Source organism: Panthera uncia, chromosome F1 (assembly GCF_023721935.1).
Source record: "Panthera uncia isolate 11264 chromosome F1, Puncia_PCG_1.0, whole genome shotgun sequence".
NCBI classification, from domain to species: domain Eukaryota; kingdom Metazoa; phylum Chordata; class Mammalia; order Carnivora; family Felidae; genus Panthera; species Panthera uncia.
This window is the reverse complement of record NC_064813.1, coordinates 38692430-38710765: the sequence shown is the minus strand read 5'-3', so window position 1 is coordinate 38710765 and position 18336 is coordinate 38692430. Positions and strand designations below refer to the sequence as shown.

Here is an 18336-nt window from a genome sequence, read left to right as displayed (position 1 = left end):
GCCCAAACATCTCCTGGGGCAGGAGGCCCAGCACTGCTGTCTGCTTCAGGGAGCGAGAAAGGGGATGAATCCGGGAGGAAAACAATCATTAATGTCATGAAAGTATCTCATAACCACAGCACCCACCAGCCTGCTGGGAACACTTACCGTGAGGCCCCCGGGCATGAAGGCATGTGCGAGGAGGCCCGCACGGAGCCCCGCCTCACCCAGCCTGTGCTCCCTACACACACACCGGGTTCCCTCTCCCTCCGCCAAACCCGCTTTGGCTCCTTGAAGCAAGTGTACCTTAAAGAGTTAACAACAACTATGAATGAATGGCCTCCCACCAGTAGGATTTGTATCCTAAGGGATCACCATGGGTTGAGCCTCAGGAAGGAGACTCAGGCACAGGAGATGAGGCCCGGCAGTGGCAGGAGGCCTCTGGCTCTTCTGTCAGCCCTGCTCTAGGCTATGGTTCTTTCTGAGCCCTCCAAGGGGGGCGCAGGGGGCCCGGGAGACTGGAGTCCAGTCCAGCCTTCCTGCAGGCTACAGTGTTGGGGCAGGGATATGGAGGGAGACGGTATGCTAACAGTTGCTTCTGTGGTCCCAGACAGGGTCCAGCCAGCTCCCACCCTCTTCCGTCAACGCCTAGCACATGCCGGTGGGGGGAGCAGGTCCGTGGCAGGACTGGCTGCCCCTCATAGATGGAGGATAGCCTGGAAATAGAGGCAGTAGGAGGGCGAGGGGACTGCAGTCTAACCCCTGCCTTTTCCAGCCCAGGACTTTGGGAGTGTCCAGCTCCAACGCCCCCAGGAACAGGTGCAAGGGCTGTGGTCGGGGCCATTCTCCGGGGAAGGCCAGTTAGAGGTCTGTCTGTGGAGAGACGAGAATTCTCTTGAAGGGGATTGTGGCAGTGAAGGCACTTGTAGGAAGCTGGCAACAAAGTTCGTCTCGCAAAGTCAGACTGGTTCACGGTCCTCCTGTGAGGTCAGGAGGGTCAGGGGATCAGCGCTGTCTCCCCTACTCTGGTCTCAGAGCCTGGGGTGTAGCGTCCCTCCTTAGGAATAGAGATCCCGAGGCTGCACCCGTATTGATTCGGCACCCATTTCCAGTGTGTACGTGGGGGGTTTTTCCCACACCACCAGGCAACTCTGACACCAGCCGGGTGAACCTACAATTCAAAAAAATTCTCACACTGTCTACCTGGATAGAACATCAGATCTCGCAGATGAAGGGCTCGGTCCTACAAGATTGCCACCACCATCCCCAACTTCAATAGCAAGTTCGGGTTGTTATCTGTGCTTCTGACGGACGGGCTGTGGATGGCAGGTTCCAACGACCTTCCCCTTGGGTCTGATTAATTTGCTAGAGTGGCTCACGCAGAGAAACAGTCTACTTACTAGATCACTGGTTCATTGTAAAAGAATATAACTCAGGTACAGCCAGATGGAAGAGGTGCACACCTTGACCTCAAGGTATGGGGGAAAAGGGCATGAAACTTCCATGCTTTCTGAATGCACCACTCTCCTTCCCCGAGTCTCCATTGTTCACCAACCCAGAAACTCTCTGAACCTGTCCTTCTGGGTTTTCATGGGGCTTTTTAGATAGGCACAGTTGATTACATCACTGGCCGTTGGTGATTGATCCAGCCTTTAACTCCTTTCCCCTCCCGGGAGGTTAAGGGGGTTGGACTGAAAGTTCCAACCTTTTAATAATAGGGTTGGTTCCTCTGGTGATGCGTCCCCAACCTTAGGTGAGTGCCTCAAGTCGTTACTCCGTTAACATAACAAAGACATCTTGGTCAACTCTCATCGCTTACGAAATTCCAAATGTTGTAGGAACTCTGTGCCAAAGACCTTGAAGAAGAAATATACATTTCATGTTATAAATGCAATATCACAACCTCCCTTTAAATTACGTCGTAGGAGAGATGATGATTGTTGACTGCTTTTTTAATTCATTCAACAAACATTTCTTGGGCACTTGCCATGTGTCAGGAAGTACGATGTGCTCCAGAGCAGAGACTCGGAGACAACTACGTGGGGAAAAAAATCGGCTTGTCGCTTCTTTCAATTTGCGATCCATTGCGGACTGGTAGGTGGTCCTACTTCATGGGATCACGTCACAGCTGTGCCCTCTGAGACTCATCAAGCCCCACCTGAGGCTATGGTCCACCCATGTGCTCGGAAGTTGTGGCAAATTGCTGCAACAATTTCCAAATGCTTATTCTCACTGCCTGTACGTGTCTCAGACTGATAGCAACGGTTTATGGACAGCACCAGCCTCCAGTCTGTACGTTGAGAAGCAGCGCGGTAGGGACACTGGCTCATTCCTTTGATCACAAACACTGGTGTGGCGGGCACTGTTCTAGACGCAGGTGACACAGCAGGGAACAGAGTCAAGGCCCCTCGGCCCAGGGAAGAGTGATGGGAGGAGCCAGGAAAGACCCTGGATTCCTAGCTTGAGCCACTCGGTGTCATTGACTGAGACAGGGACGAACGAGGAAGGGAGCAAGTTCAGGAGTAAGAGGAGATCAGTTGTAAGCATGTTGAATTGAAGGTAGGACAGAGCCAAGTCCTTCCTGGTGAGCTACCCGCAGAAGTGACCTGAGACAACTGCTCTGTGGAAACTGGTAGAACACGGTGCAAGCAGAAATCAGACCCTCACAACTGGGCCCAGGCATCTAATAAGAAAAGCTGTGGCTTTCTGAGCATTTGGAATGTGCCAGGAAGTTGTGGGCACTTCCCTACAGGAGGCCATTTATTCCTCAGAATGACTCTTTCAGGTAGGTAGTGGTCGTTATCTCAGCTTTACAAATGAAGAAACGGAGGGTCACAGAGGTCAGGAACTTGTCCAAAGAAACAGAGCTGATGGGAACCTTTCTGCCACACACCTACTGCCTCCCACCTGCTGATGGCAGCCTCTGAAGGGGGTGCTGAGGGGAACTGGGATGTTTGGGGGAAAGTTGATAACTTCGATCTTGGGGAGAGATAGCAGGGTCTTGCCTGCTGCCTCCAGTCCAACATTGAATAAATATCTGTGGAATGGATGTCCCTTGTTCCTCTGTCAAAGACTGAGCCCAGGCTGGAGGGGCCATGGGGCAACCCAATGTGGCATTGACAACACTGTCCCAAAACTCAGGAAGGGACATATCCTGCTCCCGTGTCCTCCTGGACGAGGGCCCGTGTTACGTGCACACACGGGGCTCCTATGGCAGATCCGTAGAGTTCCAGGTGCTCCGAGATCGGGTCAGGGGAGTGTGGTGGGGAGAGCTGGGCCTGGGAGCCAACAGGCTGTGGAACCTGAGTGACCCCATCTGAGGCCTACGGGCCTCGGCAAGCTCACTCAGGGTCTGGTGGCCGTAGGACAGGCAGTGGCAGGTGTGGGCAGCGCTCCCGTGGACGTGGCTGACCGCCCAGCCTCTGAGCACCACAACTATTTTGGGCCCTGTTTTCCCTCCACTCACTCCCACTTCAACTGTCTTGCCCCTGGGGTTGCAGCAACTTAAAACTTTAAATGCCGACTTGACTTCACTCTCCTCCCTATGCTTTTCCCTTACCGGTGAGCCTGACTCCCCGGAAGCCGGCCCTGCCCGGGAACGAAAGCACCCAGCCCATTCCAAGGAGGCCCTCCATGGCTGCCCCCCACTCCACCTCAGCGGGGAGGTGCCCCGACTGCCCTGTGCATCTCCCCATGGAGCCAGGTGCCCCACGATTCCCGTTTCACCTTCAGTTAGGCACAATCCCTGTAAATAGGCCCATTAGTAGAATGGTATGTTTTGCATTTTAACCATACATTATCTGGAAGAAAAAGCAAGCTTTGGGATTACAACTGGTGGGAGGAACTAGGGGTGAGGTTAAGGAAAGTAGTCTCAGTCCATGTGTGCCTCAGTTTCCCCCTCCATATAGAAGGGAAAACTATGCTCTCGGGAATGTTCTCTGAATGACGAGCTGGGAGGTTTCTCGGACCGCAGCCATGTCAACGGGCCATTTGGCAACCTCTTCCCTTGCTTCCCACAGCTACTACTTGGAAGTAAAAATAAATTCTCTTCCAAATCATTAATGGGGTGGCCCGTTTCCTGATCTGGCTCCATCCAGAATAAAGCATTCATATTATGAATTCATAATCTGAGTTATGCCTCCGGAGTGTGCTGATGGAGAGGCCCTGGCCGGGGGGAGGGCTTTCCTGGGGGTGTTGGTGACTAATGGTAAGGGAGGGCGCTGGTTGGGGCACAGACCCCCTCGTCGGTCAGCTCCAGAGGGCAGTCAACCCCTCCCGGAGTTGTGTAGTGCCGTAGCTCCTTCCTGCCTGCAGGCTGGGCGACACCCTCTCGGGAGACTGGGCTTGTCCGGGGAGGTTGGTGGGGGTGGGGTGGGGTGCAGGGCTCTTGGAAGCCACCAACCAGGGTTCAGATGGCTGCAAGGAGAGCAGTTTCAGCCTGGAGTCCTGGCACAGGGGATGCTGCCTTCTCAGTTAGAAATAGCTCTCCTGGGCCCAGAGGTGGGGGAAGGGTGACTGGGTCCAGGACGGGGTAAGTGAGAGAATCAGAGCATCGGGCTGCAGGGCCAGAACGTGGAAGGGTCAGCAAGGCCTCCTGCAGGGCAGAGGCTGAGCTGAAACCCCCACCTCCCCCCCCACCTGGTACCTGCGGGCCCTTCTCCAGACACGGTGTGCCCGATTCCCCTCCCCCTGAATCATCCTGTTTGTGGGCTCCAGAGGGCTCCCCGAAGGCAGCTGGTGTGGGCGGGCTGGTAGGACGAGCAGGGGGAGGTTACAGAAAGACGGGTTAAAGGTGAGACCCCGACCAGCCACAGAGGGCCATCTGGGGCCCTGAGGAATGCACCCCCTCTCTGCAGTCATGCCCCACTGTCGGTCCTCAGGACGGCGCGAGAAGAAAGATGCCCAAACCAGAAACCACCTGGGGACCTTCACTTTGGGGGCTGCCCAGACCATTCATTTATTCATCCAATTCTAGGCCACGGAGGTAGAGTCATAAAAGAAATGAACAAAAATCCACATACTTCATGGAGTTTACATTCAAGTGGGTGAGACAGACAATGAACAAGATAAAAATATATATGGTATTTTTAGCTAGGGATAAGTGCTAAGAAGATAAACTAAAGCAGAGAAGAGGAACAGAAAAAGTCAGAGGTCACTCCAGTTGTACTTGTGGGGCCAGGGAAGGCCTGGGTGAGGGATGACTTTTGAGTAAAGACCTGTAGGAAGGGAGGGAGCTGGCAATGTGGGGATGTGTGGTGGTGATGTGGGGGTGGCGGTGGGGGGTGGGAATTCCAGGCGGAGGGAACAGCCAGTGCAAATGTCCTGGGGCAGGCACATCTGAGGAGCAGTGTGCCTGGGGGAGAAGAGAAAGGGAGGATCAAGGGCACACCCGGAATACACAGAGGAGTGGTGTGACTGTTTGCCTCCACAGGAGAAACTGGAGTATTTCTTCCTCATCGTCTTCTCAATCGAAGCCGCCATGAAGATCATTGCCTATGGCTTCCTGTTCCACCAGGATGCCTACCTGCGCAGCGGCTGGAATGTGCTAGACTTCATCATCGTCTTCCTGGGGTGAGGCCCACATGTGGGGAGTGGGGTTTGAGGTCAGAGGGGCTCTCTGAGGACGCTGTGCCCACCGCCGCCACCAGCATCCCAGAGGCAGGCGGGGCCCCCAGCACCATGCAAGCCCTGCCATGGAGCAGCCTCTGTTAGGGGCTGGCCCCTGCCTGTTGACAGTGACACACTGCCCTGGCAGGTCCCGCCCCTCCCCCAGTGAGGCACCACGGGCTCCTTTCTTCTTTTCACCTCACACAAAATGGGAAATGATGGGTGTGGTTTCAATGGCCAGCAGTTTCTGGACATTTATAAATGTCTCCGCCTTTATTCCCTGGACCTATATGGGGTATATGGGGAACCTGTTATTTGGGCTCACAGAGATGGATATTTAGAAACCTGTATTTGTCTGCCCGGGGGGACCATAACCAAATCCCACAGACTGGGGGGCTTAAACAACAGAAACTCATTTCCTCGCAGCTCTGGGGGCTGGAAAGCCAAGGTCAAGGTGTTCCCAGGTTTGGTTTCTCCTGCAGCCTCTCTCCTGGGATTGTGGGTGGCCACCTCCTCCCTGCGACCACGTGGTCCTTCCTCTGTGGATACCCGGGTGCCTCTTTGTGTGTCCGAATTTCCTCCTCTTCTAACGACACCAGCCAGATTGGATTAGGGTTGACCCTAACAGCTTCACTTAACTCTTTTTTTTTTTTAAATTTTTTTTTTAACGTTTATTTATTTTTGAGACAGAGAGAGACAGAGCATGAACAGGGGAGGGGCAGAGAGAGGGAGACACAGAATCTGAAACAGGCTCCAGGCTCTGAGCTGTCAGCACAGAGCCCGACGCGGGGCCCGAACTCACAGACCGTGAGATCATGACCTGAGCCGAAGTCGGACGCTTAACCGACCAAGCCACCCAGGCGCCCCTTAACTTAACTCTTTAAAAAGAACTTGTCAGGGGCACCTGGGTGGCTCAGTCGGTTAAGCACCCAACTTCACCTCAGGTCATGATCTTGTGGCTTGTGGGTTCGAGCCCCACGTCGGGCTCTGTGCTGACAGCTCAGAGCCTGGAGCCTGTTTGGGATTCTGTGTCTCTTCCTCTCTCTGCCCCTCCCCTGCTCATGCTCTGTCTCTCTCTGCCTCTCAATAATAAATAAACGTTTAAAAAAAAATTTTTTTTAAGAGGCCTTGTCAGGGCACCTGAGTGGCTCAGCCAGTTAAGCATCTGACTTCGGCTCAGGTCATGATCTCATGGGTTCGTGGGTTCAAGCCCTGGGTCGGGCTTTGTGCTGACAGCCCAGAGCCTGGAGCCTACTTCAGATTCTGTGTCTCCCTTTTTCTCTGCCCCTTCCCTGCTTGTGCTCTGTCTCTCAAAAATAAATAAATGTTAAAAAATTTAAAAAATAAAGTAAAAAGGCCCTGTCTCCAAATACAGCCACTGTCTGGGGTACTGAGGGTTGGGGCTTCAACATCTGAATTTGAGGGGTACACAATTCAGTCCATAATATAACTTTTAATAACCACCCCCTAATTATAACAGCAGCATTTATCAAGCACTTACTATGTATTTTACATGTAACATGTCATTTAGCTTTTTCAACAATCTCATTTTTTCCACTTAAGGAGGCTAAGGCTCAGAGAGGTCAAGCAACTTGCCCGAGGTCGCATAGCTAGCCAGTGGCTGTGCCAGGATTCGCACCAAGGCAATCTTGGCTCCAGAACCTGGTATTTAACCACTAGGCTGCCCCTCGACTCAATAAACATGATGTTGATGATTTACTAAGTATCCCATGCGGCTTTAGGCACACTGGGGAAGGCAGAATTCTGTGAATCGGCCTCTACTCTTGATGAACCAGCCTGGCGGGGAGGCCAAGACAAATGATGACAGAATAATAGAGTGTGGGAAAACAATAGCACACAGCGCATCATTGTTGGATTCAGTGACTTGTCCTAGGGGTTCCTTGTCAAAGGCAGGATTCATAAAGAAGGGTTTGAGATGGTCTTCAGAGGATAATGGGAATTCGAGTGAATTGAGAGGAGGAGCAAATGAGCAGGAAAGGAAATAAGAGGGCATTGTCAGAAAGTGCTGCACAGGGAGACACAGCTCTGGGCTTTCTCCTCTGGGTCCCCACTGAGTGCAGCGCCACTGGTGACCTTCAGCCCCCCCACGGGGTACACTCAGCTCCCAGGCCACGGCCTGTGAGTGCCTGTGGCACGTGTCCCTCAACACCCCCCCCTTCGGTGCCCAGATTGGACATCTCAGATGGATCCAATCCTCTTTGTGCAGAGTCTGAACTTGGCCTCAGAATCTTCTAATAAAATTTTCCAGACCGGCATGACCAAACCCGAGTTAGTGACTGATGAGACTTGCTTCCTGTCCCCTAGGCCTGTCCACGGGCCCCTTGAGCACAGATGAGACACAGGGTCCCGGACCACTGGACCAGTCGCTTGTCTGACCACTGGGCCCTCTTCTCTCCCTCTTCTCTCCTCTAGGGTTTTCACCGTGATTCTGGAACAGGTTAACGTCATCCAAAGCAACACTGCCCCGATGAGCAGCAAAGGGGCTGGCCTGGACGTCAAGGCCCTGAGAGCCTTCCGTGTGCTCAGACCCCTCCGGCTTGTGTCGGGGGTGCCGAGTGCGTGCCGGTGCTCCTGCAGATGCCCTTTCTCCTCCCCCAACCCATTCCCCGGCCCAGTTCTGGGTCCCCTTCCAACCCAGAGGCTTCCCAGGACATAGAGAGCGGGAGGGCCAGGAAACCAAGAGGGGAAGTGACTCCTCCTTTCTCCTCCCTGCTCGCCCTCTGCAGGCCTGCAGGTGGTCCTCAACTCCATCTTCAAGGCCATGCTTCCCCTGTTCCACATCGCCCTGCTCGTCCTCTTTATGGTCATCATCTATGCCATCATCGGGCTGGAGCTCTTCAAGGGCAAAATGCACAAGACCTGCTACTTCATTGGGACAGGTGAGCTCCCAGGGCGCTGGGGCGGGGTCGGGGTGGTGGTGGCGGTGGTGGCCGTGGTCCTAAGACAACTCAAAAGGGACAGCCACCTCAGCCGTGGAGAAGGTCATTGTTTCCCATACCTGTTGACCTGAGGAATGGTTCTCTCTTGGACAAAGTCTCCCTTGAAGGAAGCACAGGTCTGCCAGGGTCAGTGATGGAGGCACGTGGACAGGGGCCCAGGCCACAGCTTGCTCTGAAGGGAGCACTCCCACCCCAAATAAATAAATGTGGTATCTTTGGGCTTTCTGAGCCTGCTGTGGCTTGAGCTGCAGGTCAGGACAAGCCCGAATTTCCACTTGTACTTTTCTTTACAGCCGTCATTTTAGCTTTAGTCTGAGCAGGCCCTCAGAACCGGGACCCACAGAGCAGAGTTTGAAAGGGGATCTCAAGAAAGCACCCAGGAGCCGAAGGGTTATTTGTAGGGTTCTCAGAGATAATAACGTCTTGAGGCCCAGCCGAGCCTGACCCCAGCCTTCTAAGCCAGTAGTTCTCAAATTGTTTGCCTCAGGACTCTTGGCACTCTTAAAAATTATTAAGGACCCCAAAGAGCTTTTGTTGGTATGGATTTTATTCATTGATGTTTATGGCATTAGGTACGAAAACTGAGAAAACAATGTCACAATATTAACTTATTAATTCATTTTAAAGGGACACTAATAAGGCCATTATGAACATAAATAATTTATTTTATTAAAAAATTACTGTATTTTCTCAAACCCAAAACATTTAACGCAAGAATGGTACTGTCTTACTTTCTGTCTAAATCTCTTTAATGCCTGGCTTAATAGAATCTGCTGGGTACCCACAGCTACTTCTGTGCTCAGTCTGTTGTGAAATCACACGTCATGTCGTCTCTAGAAAACTCCACCCTGCGTTTGTTGAAGGATCGGGAGATGAAATAATGTCTTGGCATTATTATAACAATAATTGTGACCGAGTGGGGGCCCTGAACACTGCACTCTGAGGCTCATTACTGCCGAGATGGCAGGTATCGATCTGTCTCGGTTGGAGGGTTGATTCTACCAGGGTCGACAGGAATTGGTGATGGCATGAGGAAGAGGTGACTTCTGTTAGGAGAACCCCTCCCACCGAAAGCCCAGAACCTAGCTCACCAGAGTAACCCAGGATGGCCAAGACTACAATACCTGCCGTGTCTTGGGAGACGCCTTACTTCCCCAGGCCCACTGACGAGGGGACGGGCAACGCAAGGTCCAAGCCCAACCCAAAACAGTGAGCTCTCATAGAGCTTTCAGTGGTTTCATTCCTAGTCCCCTCCTAGTTAAGCCTCGTCCTGTTCCTGTAACAGTCTATGTCCTATGATAACGCCTTATCCAGACAGAGAGGAGGAGACTTTCTATCACAACCTTCAGACCAAATTTGGTGGTCTCATCCAGTGTTCTCATGCGTTCTTGACCAGTGCTGGCCAGCCGTGCTCAAAAACCTTTCTGGGATGGGCACGCCTTGCCTTGAGGGGTCAGGGACCCACTCAGAGCCCAGAACTATTGATGTTCTCCTCTCCCTTCTCCAGAAGATGGAGGCAACATGGTAAATACGGGTAAGGGAGGGCATTCCAACTCTGATGAGCTAATTTAATCTCTGAGCACAATAGAGGACTAAAACATCCCCCGATAAGAAGGGATCCAGGATGGAATCCAAACTGAAGGATTTTAGAGATAATAAGAGCACCATCCAGGGACACAGCGGGGACTGCTGGGAATGCCTGTAGACCTGCACCCCTGAAGCGTCGTGTCTTGTGCAGCTCATCTCAGTACCATTGGGGTATCTCCACGTCATCTCCCAGAAGGAACTCTTGAGTCAGAACACGTGTGACTTCGCCCCTCACCTCCGCCCCAGTGGGATAGCTGCCTCCCGTTTTAAAGCTCTGTGGATATACCTGACATTCACATTACACCTGCTACGTAGGTTACGTCCTCATAGGAAAGTAATCCTCGAAGCGGGCCCTCTGATGAGGCCCTGGGGCCTAAGGTATGACCGCTGCTGCCTGTAGACATCCACGGCTGGGCCCCCCGCCCCAAGCAGCCCTCCTCCTCCATCGCCATATGCTCCAGGGGGCGCAGTCCTTTGTGTTTTCAGCTGAGTGTGTTTTAGACCTATTGCTCAATGATTGCAAACTACCTTCTCTCATTCCTGTCCACCTGCTCCTCTCATCTGATGCTCATGCTGCCTTCCGCCCCCAGATATCGTGGCCACGGTAGAGAACGAGAAGCCCTCACCCTGCGCCAGGACGGGCTCGGGACGCCCGTGCACCATCAACGGCAGCGAGTGTCGGGGCGGCTGGCCGGGGCCCAACCACGGCATCACGCACTTTGACAACTTTGGCTTCTCCATGCTCACCGTGTACCAGTGCATCACCATGGAGGGGTGGACCGATGTCCTCTACTGGGTGGGTCTGGCCCTGTGCCTGCAGAACCTTCTCCCTTCATCCGCAGGCTCGTCGGGGAGGGGGAGGGGCTCGACAGTCACTGACTCCAGTGTCGGCGGCTGCTTCTCACCCCTCCCTGGGAAACCTACACGGGGTGCATGGCCCCCTTCCTGTCCCCAGGTGTGTGTCCCACCATGCTTTGGACAATCCCCAAGGTACAACCTGTCTGTGCAGAACCTAAGAGGTGGGAGAGGAATGGAAACCAGGAGCTCCATGGGTTCTGGTCTCAACTTCTAACTTTTCCCTAAGCCTGGCTGTGAGCGACTCATTCCCGTGACCTAGAATCTCAGATTTCTTGAGGGATAAAGGACCCTCTGAGTCTTTTTTTTTTTTTTTTGCCCCAGGGCAAGACTGCTTTCCCATATAAATATTTTTAGATATGAGTTTCCTTGTCTATAAAATAAAAATACTGCCTACATCATAGGGTAGTTCTGATGGTTACTACCAGGAAGATTAACTGAATTACAACAGTAATGTGGTCAATGCTATATAAGTTTTCTTGTTGGAGTATATTATTTATTTGGTGTTACCAGGAGCTAGGTTGCGTTTCTTAATCTTCCAACAATGGAAGGCATGGGTCCCACTTTACAGATGAGGAAACTGAGGCTCAAGGAGGTCCAGTAACTTGCCCACAATTATGGAGCTGGTGAGCAAACTCTAATCCCTCGGGCTCTGATCCCAGAACGCTTAACCACAACGTGATACTGCCTGTTGAGGAAAAGATTGTCAAACAGTCAGATGCTTTGCAAACATAAAGGATTAGTATGGGTAGTTCTCGTAAGCTCATATTTTGGGAGCGAGTTATCAAACATTTCAAAGGACTGTCACGTGTTATTTCACCTCTATTACGGGTCTGTGAGCAGCAAGTGTATATCATTATCCCCATGGACAGATGGGATAATGCTCAGAGATGTTAGGTGACTTGTCTAGGGTCACAGAGCTTGTTTATGAAGGAGCTGGCCAAGCTCACGCCAAGACTTTTTAGTGTTTCTTCTACTTTGAAAAATCTTGACTGTAAGAAAACCAACTGGAGAGAGAGTATATGAGAGAGTTGAGCCCAGGGGTGCCTGGGTGGCTCCGATGGTTAAGCATCTGACTTCAGCTTTGGTCATGATCTCACGATTTGTGAGTTCGAGCCCTGCATCGGGCTCTGTGCTGACAGCTGGGAGCCTGAAGCCTGATTCAGATTCTGTGTCTCCCTTTCTCTCTGCTCCTCCCCTGCTCACACTGTCTCTCTCTTTCTCTTACAAAAATAAATAAACACTCAAAAACAATTAAAAAAAAGTAAACGAAAGAGTCGAGCCAGGGAGGTGAATGGTTGGGGGAAGAAATGTGTCGGTCTTGTCTGGCCAAGTGGACAGCCAGCAAGGCTACTTTTGAGATGTCCTTCTAATTCCAGGTCCTAGATCTTTGGGCAAGGGCAGTCCTCTCACTGGGCCCAGATGGCCTCTCTCCTTGTCCCCAGGGTCAGGTGGAGCATTGAGTCCAGAAGGGGACCTAAGCCCTCTCAGGTCAGTGTATGGGACTCATACTTTTGTCTGGACCAGGTCAATGATGCCATCGGGAACGAGTGGCCCTGGATCTATTTTGTCACCCTCATTCTGCTGGGATCCTTCTTCATTCTCAACCTGGTGCTGGGTGTCCTGAGCGGGTAAGGAAGTTCACAAGCAGCTGCGGGGAGAGGGAAGAAAAGGAGAAGAGAAGGATGGAGGGTGGAAGGGAGAAGGGGCAGAGAGTTTGGGGGTGGGATGGGGAGAGCAGGAAAAGAGCAAGAGGGAGAAAGAGAGCAGGCAGTAAAGGAGGAAGAGGTGTGGGAGGAGGAGGAGGAGGAGGAAGGGGAGAAGCAGGGCAGGGAGATGTGGATTAGAACCTCCGCTTATCCCTGGCTCCCCTTTTGCCAAGAGCACACTCCCGGGTTAGCAAAGGAGGTGTAGAAGATGCAGGCAGGAGCCCCTCGATTTTTAATTTTTCTCCCTTCTCCCCAAGCCTTCTCGCATCCTTTCTTCTTCTGTCCCTCTACACCCGCACTCCCTCTGGGTGAAGCCCCCGAGATCCCAGCCTCCTGCCCCTGGATGTGCAGGAGCTGATGCTTCATGTTAGGAGTCTGTGGGGCCTTCAGTGAGGCACACAGACTGGGGCTAGACTGTCCAAGTTTAAATCTTTACACTACTGCTTGGTGGCTGTGTGACCTCTGCCTCGTCACCTAACCTCTCTGTGCCTCATCTGTCAAACGGGAATAATCCCATAGGGGTGCTGGGAGCATTAAATGAGTTAATACGTAGAAAGTCCTTAGCGCAGAGTGCAGCACATAATTAGCACTAAGTACTAATGGTCATTATTAATGAGAGCTGTTCTCTCTGCGACGGCTCCAAGGCAGCCACAGTGGAGAATCTAGAAGTGGCCATCAGCCCCCTTCCCCATGGCCATCACCCCACCCCAGAAGCTTCCCTCCAAGCACTCTGTAGAAAGAACTCAGGCGGTCTGTGAACTTGAATGAGAAAAACTTGTCTTCCTTTTCTGCTAGCTCTGATTGAAATCTAGCGTCTCCTTTCACTAGGCATGGAGACAGTGCGCCACAGTGGTATTTAGCGCTCCCTGTGACTTGTCCCAATAGAACCCACACAACACGCATTACTACTTTGAAACTATGACAGCTGTTAGATCCGCAACTCGGCTTTGCTAGGGAATGAGCTCACAAAGAAGCATATACGTACTTATCACAATTTCTTTATATGTCCATAAGTATATTGCGATACAATCGACTCCTTTGTAATGAGATGGTTTTATTTTGTGCATTTTGCAACATTATCCTGAGGAGGTAGCCTCAGTTTTCCTGGGACTACCAAAGGATCCACAGCAGGAAAGGGTCAGAGCCCCCCTGCCCGGGGCCCTGTCCCTGGGGACGGTGCTGAGGGCTGAGGCGCTGATGTGACAAGCCAATGACTGTGCCTGCGTCTCCCTCTCTCCTCCCTCTCTCTCCACCCTGCTTAGTGGGTTGCCTCTGCTGGTCTGAAGATCCCTTGCTGACCCTCCGGTCCTTTCCTTCCAGTGTGGCCACCTGGTTTCTTCTAGACTCAGGGGAATTTCCTCCAGACCTTAGGTCTGTAAGCAGAACTAAATTCCTAAGGTAGCTTCAAGGGTCAGGGAAGCCTGGAAAATTTGAGGATCCGTGGCTGATTCTGTTAGGGAAATGGTCATGTCATTAACCCCTAGTGTCCAAGGCAACCCCAAGACGAGGGAGGGTAAAATACCAGATGAGATGAGAAGAAGACAATGAGAAAGGCAGGCTGGGCACTCCAAGGTGCTCCTGAGGGTGTGGATGGCGAGGGGGCACGAGAGGAGCTGCCCCTCTGTCACCTGGAAGGGCACCTGGACCCCAGGCGACACCCTGGGCCCGAAGACAGGGGCGCATCCAGCCCAAATGTGCTCTCTCTGTCCTTGGGAAGCCCAATCCTTCTCCACACCCTCTCTTTTTTCTCCGCCCTTCCCCATCTCTCTGTTCCTTCAGGGAATTCACTAAGGAGCGGGAGAAGGCCAAGTCCAGGGGAACCTTCCAAAAGCTCCGGGAGAAGCAGCAGCTGGAAGAGGACCTCCGGGGCTACATGAGCTGGATCACGCAGGGCGAGGTCATGGACGTTGAGGACTTGAGAGAAGGTTCGGGCCCAAAGGCATAGTCAGCATGCCCTCCCCACCCCTGAGCGGCCCCTCGCGGTCGGCTCCCAGAGACGGCACTGCATCACGTCGCCCTTCCAGCAGGTAGACTGTTGCCATTTTGCAGGTGAGAAAACTCAGGCCCTTAGAGGGTGAGTGACCCACCTTAAGCCTTACGGCTCGAAATGATGGCATCCGGGTGTGCCCGGGGCTCCTCCTGAAGTCCAGAGTGCCATGCTGCCTGCCCCCAGCCGCCCCTCCCCTGCAAGTGTGGGCTCTTCCTCGGGCAGCTCGGGAAAACGCAGAGCCATCCAGGCCCACTAGGGCCTGTGGTCACAGGTGCCTCCAGCCAATGGCCCCTTTTCCAGGTGTGCCCGGCCTAGGTGTGTCCAGCCCGGAGGGGCCCCAAAGACTGGCCCAGCTTTTCTCTCTTGTTCCCAGGGAAGCTGTCTCTGGATGAAGGAGGCTCTGACACGGAGAGCCTGTATGAAATCGAGGGCTTGAACAAAATCATCCAGTTTGTGTAAGTATCTGCCCTTCACCCCAGGGTCTTCCCAGACTCAGAACTCCCCGAGACATGGAGTTAGAACCCATGTGCTGTTCCCCATGTACTGTTAGAACCCACTTACTAGCTTTAGAGTCACATGCCCCATCCCTCAGCACCATCAGAGGGCACTCAGCAGATCACCTGCTTCTACAGCACACAGGGAAGGGACTGGGAGCCTGCCAGGAGGCAAGGAGAGGATTTGGCTGCTGCCCTCTGATGAGAGTCGAGTCGGTGGGCTAATTAGTTCTGGAAACCTCTGCTCGGGAAGAGGGAAGGTGTGCGTTGCAAAGAGGTGGCATGGAGAGCTTTGCAGGCAGGAGGCTGGCCGGCCAGGGGTCTGGAGACAGGGGGACACTCCAGGCTCAAGTGCCTTTGTCTCAAGAGGAAGCTGTATTTGTTTGGTTGGCTGCTTCCTTTTACAAATCCATACATAACCGTGATTTTGAAAGCCCAATGGTAGAGAAATACATCAAAGAAAAGATGAAGGTCCCACTGCCCTGCAAAGAGGTAACCATGGTAACAGATGGCTATCCCTCCAAGACCTTTGCTATGCTTTTATCTCTCTTACACACACACACCCACACACACGCACGCACACACACACACACACACACACACATGCCAGGTTTTTTGTTTTGCTTGCCTTTTTACATGACAGGGGTCTTTACGTTAACTACCATCCCAACAGAACCCAGAACAGTGCCCAACATAGACTACATACTGCCAAATATTTGATAAATAAATGAATATGATACACATAGCATCTATGAACACTTTTAACTTAAAATCGTCTATTTAGGGCAGCCTCATACATACACACCCATCTTGGTGTTTTTAAGACTTTAATTTTTTTAAGGTTCACGGCAAATTGAGCAGAAGGCACAGAGTTGTCTCATATCCCCCCGCCACCACACGGGCACAGCTCACTCATCACCAGCCCCCACCAGAATGGGACAGTTGTTACACCTGATGCACCTGGTTTACGCTAGGGCTCACTCTTGGTGCCGTGCCTTCATCCCGTGGGCTTGGGCAAATATGAAATGACAGGGACCCATCCATCATTATAAAATCATACACGGTGTCTTCACTGCCCTAAAAATCGTCTGTACTCTGACTGCTCATCCTTCCCCCACCGCCCCCACCCCCCCCCACCCCAGCCACTAACCACTGATCTTTTTACTGTCTCCATAGCTCTGCCTTTTCCAGAATGTCACATAGTTAGAATCGTACAGTACGTAGGACTTTCAGACTGGCTTCTTTCACTTAGTGATGGGCAATTAAGTTTCCTCTGTGTCTTTGTGGCTTGATGGTCCACACACCTTCATTTGGTATGTCTTTGGATGTGAAGTATTTCACGGTATGAATATACCATAAGATATTTAACCTTTGCAATTTTTGACAACACAAACGCGCCACAGGAACAGTTGTACCTAAGTATGAACATTTCTGCTGGGCCGATTCCTAGAAATGGAATTGCTGGGTCGAAGAGTATGTAGATTTTAAAACCTTGGTCAGCGTTGCCAAATGGTTCTCTAAGGCGGTTGCAGTGGCTGTGACAGTGCCCTTTCCACACCCTCACCAACACCAGATATGATTCATCTGTTACAGAATTTGCTTTTATAATGAGCAAAGTGAGGCCTCCCAGTGTGCTCTAACTAAAATTAAAGTATGTGGAGCCCCCATAGGAGACTGGGCACAGTGCCAACTAAGCATTGTACTCGCATAATCTCTAATCCCCTCTGAGGCTGGCATCGTTATTATTCTCCTTTGAAAAGAGGAAGAGCTTCGCTAGTAAGAGGCAAGATTTTAAATCAGTCTGGCTCTGCAGTTCTTGCCCTGAGCGTCTCCCATGTGGCCAGAGAGTGGGCGATCAGGCTAAGTAGGGCTGCGGTCTGGCCCAAAGCAACCGCAGGAAGGAGGGAGCTTGGAGTAAAGCAGCTCTTTGACTCCGTCCTCCTCTTTCTCCTCTCCCAGCCGCCACTGGAGGCAGTGGAACCGCATCTTTCGCTGGAAGTGCCACGATGTGATCAAGTCCAGAGTCTTCTATTGGCTGGTGATCCTGGTCGTTGCCCTCAACACCCTGTCTATCGCCTCAGAGCACCACAACCAGCCTCTCTGGTTGACCCATTTGCAAGGTGAGACAGAACAGAGTGAAGCCAGGAAGGGGACAGATGTGGCCGACGGCCAAAGCCAGCCGGTAGCACCTCAGGTTTTGCAGAAGACGTCAAGCAGATATTGACATTGTTTTCTGGAAATTATAGGCTGGTAGTATTTTTCCTCCTGGCATTACCGGGGGCAGTAACAGCAGCTCACTGGAAAGCCTCCAACCACGCACCCAGGTGTCTGGTTAAATTATTACAATTTCAGACACCGACATGAGGATTACCGGCAAACTGAAACTGCAAACATCCGGGTTCGAATTCTACTCCCCAAACAGCAATCTTTCACCAACTATTTATTGCGAGCATACTACATAGGTAAGGCACAGAGAAAGAACCCAGGATGCAGAGAGAATCAATATGCCGTTCTTGCCTTCCAGGAAACTTACTTGGCCAGAGGAGAAGACAGATGCTAATGAGTAATGCCAAGTCCATATAGGGAGGGCAACAGTAGAAGCAGCTGTAAGATAGCAAGAGAAGGATTACAGGGGAGGAGATGCTGGCGCATCTCCCACATGATGTAGGGATCCTAAGCTAAGAGTGCAAGAATTAAAATCTGGGCATCACTGGCAGGGGTGGCAATAGAAGCTATAGCCTTAGAAGACATCACCAGATCACCAGAGGATGGTATATACTAAATGTAGAGCTCAAGGTCAGCATTCAGTGATTAGGTAAAGAATTGCATCTGCAGAGGAGGCTTGGGAGAAGCAGGCGAAGCAGAAGAAATCCAGAAGGATATGGTGTCACAGAAGCTAAGGAAAGAGGATATTTGAAAAAAGCCAGGCTGGTCAACCGTGCCCGGTGCTTCCAGGAGCTCAGGAAAATTGCAGGTTAAAACACCCATTGGATTTGGTGACCTGAAAGTCGTGCCCCTGAGAGAGTTTGTTGCTGGAGCGACCAGGTGGACCCAGTTAGGTATGAGTTAAAGGGTCGACGGGGCAGGGCAGGGTGTGAAGAGGTGAAGAGATCCAAGAAGATAACCTTTTGCTGCGTGTGGCCGTGTGGCCGTGA

General features: G+C 52.0%; 1 protein-coding gene across 1 annotated transcript in view; it reads left to right on the top strand.

Moving 5' to 3' along the window:
- CACNA1S (calcium voltage-gated channel subunit alpha1 S) overlaps positions 1–18336 on the top strand; it is a 65403-nt gene that overhangs the window by 10592 nt on the left and 36475 nt on the right. The window contains exons 3-10 of the mRNA XM_049634325.1: positions 5411–5550; positions 8020–8162; positions 8334–8486; positions 10724–10929; positions 12516–12619; positions 14477–14622; positions 15061–15142; positions 17141–17301. Coding sequence (XP_049490282.1) covers positions 5411–5550; positions 8020–8162; positions 8334–8486; positions 10724–10929; positions 12516–12619; positions 14477–14622; positions 15061–15142; positions 17141–17301 — 1135 coding nt within the window. The remainder of the gene's footprint in view (positions 1–5410; positions 5551–8019; positions 8163–8333; positions 8487–10723; positions 10930–12515; positions 12620–14476; positions 14623–15060; positions 15143–17140; positions 17302–18336) is intronic.